At 40.6% G+C, this 10,728-nt stretch overlaps 2 protein-coding genes across 2 annotated transcripts in view; both read right to left on the bottom strand.

Annotated features, from left to right (window-relative positions):
- Nucleotides 1-515: 515 nt before the first annotated feature.
- The window catches only part of LOC311518856 (uncharacterized protein), a 102,759-nt gene continuing 92,546 nt past the window's right edge, over nucleotides 516-10,728 (bottom strand). Inside the window, exons 26-30 of the mRNA XM_084624924.1 lie at nucleotides 10,207-10,239; nucleotides 5,596-5,716; nucleotides 2,918-2,980; nucleotides 1,554-1,684; nucleotides 516-995 (exon numbers count right to left, since the gene is read on the bottom strand). Coding sequence (XP_084481050.1) covers nucleotides 870-995; nucleotides 1,554-1,684; nucleotides 2,918-2,980; nucleotides 5,596-5,716; nucleotides 10,207-10,239 — 474 coding nt within the window. The 3' untranslated portion in view covers nucleotides 516-869. The remainder of the gene's footprint in view (nucleotides 996-1,553; nucleotides 1,685-2,917; nucleotides 2,981-5,595; nucleotides 5,717-10,206; nucleotides 10,240-10,728) is intronic.
- LOC311518478 (coiled-coil domain-containing protein 162-like) lies at nucleotides 5,518-10,218 on the bottom strand. The gene is made up of 3 exons (XM_084624332.1): nucleotides 10,087-10,218; nucleotides 9,123-9,332; nucleotides 5,518-5,922 (listed from the first exon to the last, which is right to left on the bottom strand). The coding sequence occupies exons 1-3, from the start codon at nucleotides 10,198-10,200 to the stop codon at nucleotides 5,848-5,850; spliced, it is 399 nt and encodes a 132-aa protein (XP_084480458.1). The 5' UTR covers nucleotides 10,201-10,218; the 3' UTR covers nucleotides 5,518-5,847.

The following is a 10,728-nucleotide window of genomic DNA, read 5'->3' as shown; positions in this document are numbered from 1 at the left end:
AATGTATCCAATCAATAGAAATTTTTGATGGAAACCAGGTCTTCCTGGTTTCCTGCCCAGAATCCTCTGCTCCCTGGAATTTTTCAAAACATTGTTTTGATTCTCTGGATTCTTTCTTAAAATTACTTTGCACCAAATATTTTGATTGTTTTTGTGTTTGTTCTAATTCAGAACAAAAATAAATTGTAAAATAATTTGTTTTTTGACCAGCTCTAGTGTTAACTGAACAGCAGGATAAGCCCCTTCATCCCACTCCCTCTCTAAGAGGTTTCTTTTGTTTTACAGTACTTTTCCTGTTCTCTAGAGGGGGATTATTTTTTATGTCCATATTTGGCATGCTGTACTCAGAAGCTTTGTTTTCTCCCATGGAAGGTTGGCCAGCAGAATGATTTACTTTTATATAAAACAAAATTTCATAGCAAATCCTGGAATGTGGTTAATATTGTGGGGGTTCTCTATATCTAACCATATTGCCAAATATGCACAATCTTTATAATACAAAAAAGCCTTTCACAGTTCACACCAATAAAGGATTGCTGGGCCTTGTCTACACTTACAGCAGGGCAGCTGCACCCCTGTAGCACTTCATGAAGATGGTGTCTGCGCTAACAGGAGAGCTTCTCCCATCAGCGTAGGTACTCCACCTTCCCAACATAGCACTGTCTACACTGGGAGTTAGGTTGGTATAACTGGAAAATCCACACCCCTGAGCAACATATTTATACTGCTATAAGTTCATAGTGTAGACCAGGGCCCAGTCAGAGCACTTGTTACTTTGTACATCAGTTTGGCTTTGCATAAATTTCATTATCCCACTCCATGTTAGCTGTATCAGTTACAATGCATAGGTCTGAAAACACCCTCTGATTTTAATCAAAAGTACATTTCAGCTCACTTTTGGGCCAGCCTGTTTGCATGAGGCTGGGAGGTTGAGTGTGTTCAGCCAGGTCTGGTAAGAAAGCATCTATCACTCTGTTCCTCCATCTGCTGGGCACCTGCAATTGTTAAGTGAGTGGGCTGTAATGTTAACCCTCGGAAGGAGTCTGTGCAGTAATTACACTGAGCATGAGTGGATTTATCCTGATCAGCAACCCATCCCAGCCTGTCCTGCAGGCACATATTTCTCTCCTGCTGCTTCCTAGTCTGAAACAAAGGGAAGTGGTTGCAGAAGGCAGGCTGACCAGGAATGGGGCAGGTTCCTGGCTGAAGAGGGGCAGGATTCATTGTAAGACACCACCTCCTCTGCTCTTCTCAGAAGTTACTGACTCTGGCACAGCACCCTCTAGCATAGGTGGTCCTCCCTGACACATTGTCCCTTAGAAGCCTAACAAGTCCCTGGAAATCAGCCAACAGTGTATAAGGACTGTGTGTGAATCAGGTGTGAGAGGAAGCCTTCAATTATATCACTCCCCCTATTCTACTACTTAATCCAGATCTTTCAGGGGGATTAGACTGTTAATGTCCAGACCTAGAGACTGACTCAACACAATTCATTTTTCACAAACTTCACTGACATTCTTTTACCACTCACTACCAAATCCACCATTACTCACAGTCTTTGGCCGTTCAGTCTTTCCAGATGTTACATTGCTACCTTTGGGATCTGGAGTCAAAGGATTCTGCTTGTAATCCCTAGGTAGAGTTGATGCTGAGAGCACTGTGCGCTGGGCCCAGGATGCAGAACCTATATTATAAATAATGTGGAGTTACAGCAGAACTTGACTTTAGCAAAAATACACAAAGCACCCGTTCTCAAAAATACAGATGTTAACAGTCATACAGAACTGTAAGCAACTTCTTTCTTAGTCCTGTCCTAACTGCATAGCGGTTCCTGTATAGTTTCTAAGAGAATGTGCAGAATTAAAAATAGCCACAATATTTCTGCATAAAAAGTTCATCAAAGCCCATACCCTGTCACAGCTTAGAGAAAGTCTCATTACTAAGGGAGTCATACATATATTCCACCATCAGTGGACAGATCAGTGAAGCAGATCTTTGCTGATCCAAACTCTATAATCCATTATATGCAAATAGTTTCTCCAAAGCACTATTGTCATTATCCCTTAGATTGCAACAGAATCAAAAATGAAAGATGATGTGTTTCTTCAATTTCAAGTGTTAGCTTAGTTTTTTCCCTTCACTAGGTCTTCACATGGACAGAGGAACTTCCCTAATTGACTGTTGGTCCAGTTAGCCACAGAAATCTCTAAAGCAGATGCTGAGTTTCTAACCAGCTACTCATATGATTAGCTCTAATCTTGGATTGTCTCCACATACAGCATAGTTAATATTCTGTTAGTAGCCACTGGCAGCTTGCCACATGTCACCCGTGCCAGCCTTGACTGATACCTAACTATGTTTCTGTAAACTAATTATAGCACTTATTTTGCCATACAGATACGACCCAACATCAGTATAATTGAGATGGGTGATCCTCCTCCTTCCCATATCTTTGTGCAGCAAGACGTCCCAGAATGTATTGTCCTGTGTCCCCTGCTGAGGCAAATGAATCTGAGGCAATATGGCAACAGGCCAGATTTTCTCAGAAAGCACTGATAGGCAGCATGGTGGACAGTTGGTTGTGCTGTGACTAAAGCATCTATGTGGACAACTCAACTGTGTTTATTGTAACCAGATCACATGAGAGTGTCAAGACCTGGCTGTGGTTGCAAATACAGCCTAAATAGATAGAGATACAGCAACTGTACGCTTGTCACCCCTAGATGAATATGAATACTAGAATGAAGGGTAATGCATGCAATTACTTTAGGGCTTGATATTACAACTAAAGACAATACAGCCTTATTCAAATTAATAAAAAATACAAACCTTTGCACTCTGTGAGCCTGCTTTTCCTGACAAAGTGCATTACTGCAAATGGGTGGGAAGTGATAGTTATTCTGTATTGGTTTATTACCTGATAAAGAACATCTTACGCTGCTAGCATTATAAGACATCAGATTAGTGGACTTCTTCATTCCTTTTTAAAGAAATAAATTACAACAGCCATAATACAGTACACAATTAACACCATAATCATCAAGAAGAAGCTAGAAAAAAGCATGTCCTTTTAGTATTTGGGGACAGACATCTGCGGAATGTCTGTATTTTGAGGCAGGCTCCATTTTAAACAAAGGCTTTGCCTTGCTCTCCAGACAAGTTCTCTAGCTATGCAGCAGGTTGAAGAATGGGAACTCCCTGCCAGCCAAATACTTTGAAATGTCCAAGCTGATTTTCACTTCTTTTCATCCTGTGTGTCTGATTTGCCCATAGAGAGCTAGCTCTGGTTGGTTCAGAATGTACTCATCCTTACTTGCCCGGTTGGTTTTTACGCTGGCCATATGTTTCATCTCTACTAACACTGGAAAGGCAGTTTAATATTCTTAACACTGCGTGTGAATTTCAGTGCTTATGAAAGGTGTCTGACTTACACTACTGGAAACGGAGGGCTTTTATTTACCCCTCAGAACAGATGCCGCATGGGCAGCAACAGCACAAGCTTCCCCGTACTGTCCTACCAACATGTTTCACTCCTGATGTAGAGGGACCACCAAAAGGAGCTACGGCTCCATGGCAGCCCATCCAGCTTTTGTCCTCTCTATTAAAGACTACACAGCCATGCCAACTCTAGTGACTTCGGTGAAGTGAACATCTGGTGAAGTGAACTGATGGATGACTCGAACACCTCTTTTCACATAGGACAACGAAAAAACCATCATATGGACGCTTCCATTGACTATTGACCTGGGCAATTTTTTTTGTCACTACCATCAACCTAGAGGTGAAAAGCTTTATATGCCTCAGCAGTTCTAATGGCATCCCTAGAATTCTGTGAAGATGTAAGGGTGAGCAACTAACGGAAGTATCAGGAATATTTTATATTGCAATGAATTTGCAGGGCTGAATTTGCTGCCAGATCAGAACCCTCTGCTGTCTCTGAAATGCTAGACATCGCTTCTTCTGAAAGTCAGTGGCTAGAGAAATCTTCACTTAGTTCCTCTTAACCTTTCAGTGGAAACACAAATAGATCTCCGATTAAATGCACTGAAATAATGCATTAGAAAGGGAAAACCCACAATGAGTTGCAAATCAACCCTGCAACTACCGAATGTACAGCGAAAAACCCCAGCAGGGAACATCTTTCCACACAGACACACTGTCTCAGCTGGCAATGTTTTCAAGAGACGGAATGAAACTATAAAAAAGAGAGAAACTCCCCAGCGCACCTCTCTCTCTCCCTGCTCATCACATTCACTGCATCTGAAGAGACAAAGGAAGCAGCCATTGGACTCTAGGGGAGGGGTCCTGACTGGAAATTTTGGTCAGTTATTTTCTGAAGCATGTGGTAAAAAAAGCTTTGCTTTGAATCTAATACTGTTTCTTAAGTTAGCCACCAGTACGCGTTTTATCTTTATTTTTCTGGTAACCATTTCTGACTTTTATGCCTCATTACTTGTACTCACTTAAAATCTTTCTTTGTAGTTAATAAACTTGTTTTATTGTTTTATCTAGTCCAGTGTGTTTAAGTCGAAGTGTTTGGGTAATTCCATTTGGGGTAATAAGTTGTGTGCATATTATTCCCTCAAGGGAATAACAGACTTAATATATTTGTATTGTTCAGGAGAGGGCTGGGCAGTACAGGACATAGGTTTCTGGGGGAAAATCTGGGACTGGGAGTGTGTTGGTGTCACCCTGTGGTAATCTTTAAGGCTGGTAAGAGCCCACAGGGGCTGGTTGGCTGCAGCACACACAGAGACATAGCTGGACATGCTGGAGGCTGTTTGTGAGCAGTCCAAGTTGGAGGCTACATAAGCAAAGCACTCTAAAGGGCACCCTAGGTTACAGGGCAGGAATGACAAAGCTACTCATTGGTCTGGATTGTACCCTGGTATGTCAGAACTGGATGTCATTTTTTTAGTCTTCATAATATTTAAAGAAGGCCTGGAAGGTTGGGATTTTTCCCTGTATTTAGTGTATTAAAAATTCAGGTCTTGGCCATCCCAATTTTCTACATGACTCTACAGCTGATTGAAGAATTAGCAGGATTTTGATATCACAAGAAGAAAGGAAGTGAAACTTGAGCAATTGCAGGGGTGGGGATTTTTCATCAACCTGTTTAAAGCACTTTGAATTAAACAGGTGTTATAAAAAAACAGCTGGGAAGAAAAAATAATCTTTTTGTTAAAGCTTCAAAATTCTTGCTCCTCCAACGAAGAACCGAGAAAGCTCTCAACTCCTATTCTCTTGTTCTCCAAAGAGACTTCCAGTAAAAACAGCAGTATTTATATTCCTGATGGTGCTAAGGTTAAAAAAACAAGCAAAAATAAAAACAAAACCCACCCACCCCCAAAACACCAAAACCATCTTTCAGGCCTTCTTCACACATGAGAAGAAAAAGAAGAAAAAAGAGGGGGAATGAAGGGGGGAGAGAAAACATCTATTTTTGTAGGTGGGGGTTGGTGAATATGAAGGCATGTGCCATTTTGGCAATCCGGGTGGTGGTACAGTACCCAAGCCACACAATTAGGCTGGAAACATCTACTGGCCTTGTTTGGATGTTCCATATCATTTTAAAAGAAATAGGTTTTCCCTCACCTGCGGGTGAGTTTCTCTGGGATGTTACAGCTTCCAAGTCGTAAACCTGATACTGCAGTTCGTCCACCCTCTGGAAGGCATCCAGTTTTAAACTACGTTCTTGGATCAATTGGCTTCTTATCTAAGGAGGATGGCAATACCACATGTAGAGGATTCAGGTTAAAAAAGAAAAAAAATCTTCTGACAGTCCTCATTCAAAGCAAAGTCACAGGCTAAAGGGCTCAAAGGGAGGAGAAGCAGATGCTGTCAACATCAAAGGTGGTCACAGTTCAGTGGTGGATGAAGTAATTCCTCGATATAATTGTATAAAATGTGTCTGGGATCCTTCTGGAGGAGAGAGTGATATAATTGGTATAAACGGTCATTATAACTAATAAAATCTGCAGTTTCCAGCACTTTAAGAAAGGACAGTAGACAGACAACCTGGGGCCTTTTCCCTTCTCATTCCCCTGAGCTCTCTATTTATAACCCCAGTAACCCACACCCCACATCATGACCAGCCACGTCCAGCCTCAATGCCATTCTAAATGAAAGATAGGAGTGAACAACAGCAAGTCATCTTCCCCTCAGCTTCTCCAACAGCTGTGTGGCCTGTCTTCTCAGTGCCGCCACTCCCTGCCAGAACAAGGAGCAAGAAATGAGAACCAGCAATTGAATCAGACACCACTGAGACGATGGCTTAGTTCTATACAGGGTAACTGTTATAAGCCACATGCTTTTATGCCCACATAGGTCTCCTCCAGCAGCAGGGACCACTATGTAGCACTAAAGTCCTGACACTAATTGTTTTGTTTATCCAATACCACATTATTTGTTTATTTTCTTAAAGGCCAATTCAGCTACTGATGTTTCTGGGCACTCAAAGGGTTACAAGTATTTTGTAAACACAACAAAAGGGTGCACAGCTGCACCATTTAGAGATGGGGAACTATGAACTCATTGGCCTATGTGCCAGGGCTGAATGCTCTGCTCTTCCAAAAGTCTCTTGGCATCATATGCTCTCAATAAAGGTGGTCACAGAAAGTGCCAGCAGCCTGCCAAACTATTCACAGCAAAATGCTATCTGTCATCCCAACTCTCCCAAATCGCGGTGGGTGCTTTCAATTGGACTGTTCAGGTGGTTGAAGAGAGAAAATATTTTGGCCAGGTTTACAGGAGAGGCAGTCAGATAAGAACAAGGAATTTTCATCCTATCTATGATAGGACTGCAAAAAAGGGATGGAAAGCCACACTTCATGCTCTTAAGAGATTGTGGAGTGCATGAAGTGCAGCCAAGGGGACTTACCTGACTAAATTTAATCACATGTTTTTCAAACATTTTCATTCTGCAGGTCACTTTGTAAGAGACACAAAGCACTTCTCATTGACCCACTTATCCACCCAACAATCCAATTCAAGAGCTGGACTACGGAAATTGTACTCATTTAGTTAAATCAGCTTCTAAATTTATTCACTTAAATTTGTACCAGTCCTTTCTACAGACAGTCTTAAATCAGTCTAATAATGGAGGACATTGTTAAGCAATTAAATTAAGCTAACTCAATATCCAACTTCAGACTGTCCACACAACGTGTTGGCACTGATTTAGTTAAATTGATGTAATTTATGTGTGTAGACTGGGCTCAAGCCTGTCTGTGTCCCAAAATGTTTCATTCAGTGGACCATCAAAAATGGTTCCTTGAACCCCAGTATGAGAACCACTGGTAATGGATGTGTGCCTCTTAATCGTGTCAGATAGAAAGTAGATAAAGCAAAGGAATAATACAATTTCTACATGCCAGCTATGTATGCTGTCTGCAATGGCTGTATACAACTTGTGTTATAGTATCAAAGACTTGATAATTACCATAAATGCTAATTATGTTTCTTTTTTTACAACAGTAAACATTTGGAGTGGAGATAAAAATGACCAATCTATGGCAGCGACCAAGGTGTTTAGTTTTTGGTTGTGTCTCCTTTGCCCTGAATCAGTGGTTTTGCCCTGTATTTGCTGGACTAGTTTCAACAAGCCATTTCTTTGTTATTATACCATAGTAATGGCATTAAGATATGCTGAAGATGAAAAACCATGTGTTTTTGTTTTATACACAAAACAGCAGCTGTTTTGTGTATGTTTTGGCTGTCAAGGTGCTCTTGGATCTACTTTATACATCAATAAATCTCCCAAAAGGATCTAGATCATCCAGAACTGTTTAAACACAAAATATATAATCAGATAAGATCAGTAAAATCTGCATAAAAAACAACTTAATCAAGTAGAATTTGCCAAACTTTTATTGTAAGCGAAAGGCTTGTGCTGTTGGGAATGATTAGCCATTCTATAATTTATACTAAATATAGTACTGCATGTTTGATTTCACCCAATAAGAACATTTAAATGTTAGTAACTTCTAAGTTTATGAGTTTATGGTGAAACTGCTGGAATGGATTTCCTCATTTGCAGTTCACGTGACAATGCAGGAGAAGACTTAATATACCAGTGGGTTAACTAACAGGCACTCCTGAGCTCCTCCATTCCATTCAGTCATACCTCTCAATCTTAAATCTGCCAGTGTGTAATCGAAGCAACCACAATGTGACGCAAATGGCTGAAACATTTTATATCTGTGTTTTGTTACACATTTTAATCGGTCAATTGTGGTATAATGTTTGGGGGCTTTTTAACTATAAAGCAGTTTTTAAGGATGTTTTCTCACTCATTAAACCAACTGTTTAAAAAGAAATCAGGAAGGACAGAAATTCCACAATGTACAAACAAAGTACCAGCAGGACTTGAACCCTCAGTCTTCAGATTCCTATTACAGAGCTAAAGAATTCCGTGTTATCCTCTCTGTAGACCAGCAGCTAGCGAGGGATGTGACACACATGTGCCAGTGGATTACACAACTATTTGCTAAATGATGGTAGAATGTTGGAGATCAGTGTTCCTGGGTTCTACTCCCAGTTCTAGGAAGGGAGCATGATCTAGTGGTTAGAGCAGTGCTTACAAATACTTAGGTTTGGCACATTGTGGATGTGTGGAGGAGATTTAGGCTTGCCATTTTAAACACAATTCTATCCCCAGTTCTGTCAGAAGTGACCTTGTGTGACCTCTCCATTAGCTTATTTGTAAAATGGGGAGAATACTTGCTTCTGAGGACAGGGATTCAAGGCCATGCTCAATAGTAGGAGTTGTGAAGTACACACAAATATAAAAAACTTTGGAAGAGATGAGCTTAGACCACATGGTCTCCTAGCCCCCAACCCAGTGCACTGTTCCTTAGACCCAAAGGCAGTCTATGGGGATGTCTCTCGTTTCAGAACATCTCCTAGTTTGGCAGGGCTGCAGAAGGAGGTGGCAATAACTCCCAAAATCCAGATTATACTGTGCAATCCAGGACACTGGAGGGGATGCATTCAGCATTGCTCAGAGAAAGACATGCAGCTGGTAACCAATACTGAGGCCCTAATACATTTCTCAAGGAATGCTAGCTTCCTTAGCAACATGGTACATGCTGAAGTGTTTAAAGGTGTAGTTAGGCGCTTACCTGCCGCATTTCTTTTTTGATCCGTTTTTGCTGAAGCTGCACTGTTCTAGAAGATTTCTCAGCATCTTCAGTCAGACATTGCAGCCTCTGTTCTTTCTGCCCCATGTCTTCCAGCATCTTCTCCATGTTTGCTGCTTTCATCACATCCAGCTGTTGCCTGCTCCGGGCTTCTTGAGTCATCCTATGTTCTACTTCTTGTAGCAAGTGTTTCTATAACATGAAAACAACAATATGTCAGGCAACAGAACTTGAAAGACTCATTCCTTTCTCATGTAAGAAAAACAAGCAGAATTAAAAACAAACCAATCCTCAAACTTCCTGGAAACAGAAACAAAATAGAGCAGACGCCCACTTTTTTCTCCTTTGCACATCACCTTTAAGCAATGCCTGGAAAGGAGCTCCCTGCTCTGGTAAGTTACATAACTTAAACTGCCTAACTTACATCAAATTAACCCTCTAGTGTAGACAAGGCCTAAGTTAAACTTTTTGTGTGTGGGAATAAACATTGAGTTTTCTTTTTCTCTCTTATGTAAAATAATTATCAGCAATAGATTACTGGAGTTATTTTTTAATACAGGTATTTAGCATCTAGAAGATATTCTTAGGCTCTTGGACAGTTCACATCTTCATCTTACAGCTTCATTTTCATAAAATAACCCTTTAAAATCTTTGATCGTCATTTTGCTGAGGTGATATAAATCTTAAATATGATCCCTAACAGCTTTTGTCTATATTTCTCTCTGACTACAACATGTGAAAAACGCTCAAACCAATATGTAAGGCTTGGTAGAGTCAAAATATATACATCTTCAGCTTCAGTTTTCAATTGTCCCTCAATTGTTTCAGGAAGTATTTCCCTCTTGAAAGGCAATGGGTAAAATTCTCTATTGAAGTAAGTGGTATTGAGAGGAGGTGATAATTTGACCCACTTCGTAGAATGAGTCAGGACCGTTATTTTAGGTACCTGTTTATCTAACTGTTTCTTTAGTCTTTCATTGTCTACTTGAGATTTTGCTAGAGCCTTCCTTACAGCCACCAGCTGCTGACGAAATAAAAACACCTCTTGCTCTGCCAGCATCTTGGCATTCAAACACTCTTCTTTGTTTTGAAGGGCCTCCTGTTAACAAAAAGAATGTAATAAAATTAAGGAATGAAAGCCATGGTCCTCTATTGTTAATAGCACCAGATTACTTGAAAGGTGACCTGCAAGGGATTTTTAATAAGTTGCGGGAGTCCCTTTTTGTTTCTTTCTGATTCAAAAAGAAGGCCTGAAAAATGTAGGGGTGCTTGTTTGATTTTGGGGGTTTTTGTATTTGGGGGCTTGTTTGGTATGTTTCTGTTCATTTTTGCTAAAGCTTGGTTTACAGACAGATTTTGTATGGATAGAACTATTTGGGTTAGGTATGTGATAGGTATATATACATTTTTACCAACATATTCAAGGTTAGTACAACTTATATGAGTCCATGTCTTCACTACAGAGGCACAGCTACCACACCATAGCTATGCCTCTAGTGAGGATGCTTCTGACAGTGATGGAAAGTTCTTTTCTATCACTTTAGGAACTCCACTTCCCTGAGCGACAATAGCTAGGATGACAGAAGCA

Source organism: Lepidochelys olivacea (genome assembly GCF_965140295.1).
Source record: "Lepidochelys olivacea isolate rLepOli2 genome assembly, chromosome: 3".
NCBI classification, from domain to species: Eukaryota; Metazoa; Chordata; order Testudines; family Cheloniidae; genus Lepidochelys; species Lepidochelys olivacea.
Note: the sequence above shows the minus strand (reverse complement) of the source record. Positions and strands in the feature narration are given on the sequence as shown.

What these genes read in the sequence shown, in the direction of transcription:
- LOC311518478 (XM_084624332.1), bottom strand. Translation starts at nt 10,200, where the DNA reads ATGCTGGCAGAGCAAGAGGTGTTTTTATTTCGTCAGCAGCTGGTGGCT. An exon ending in AGAAACAGTTAGATAAACAG is followed by an intron (nt 9,333 to 10,086) that starts GTACCTAAAATA and finishes TTCATGTTATAG; the next exon opens with AAACACTTGCTACAAGAAGT. An exon ending in TCAAAAAAGAAATGCGGCAG is followed by an intron (nt 5,923 to 9,122) that starts GTAAGCGCCTAA and finishes TCTCTCCTCCAG; the next exon opens with AAGGATCCCAGACACATTTT.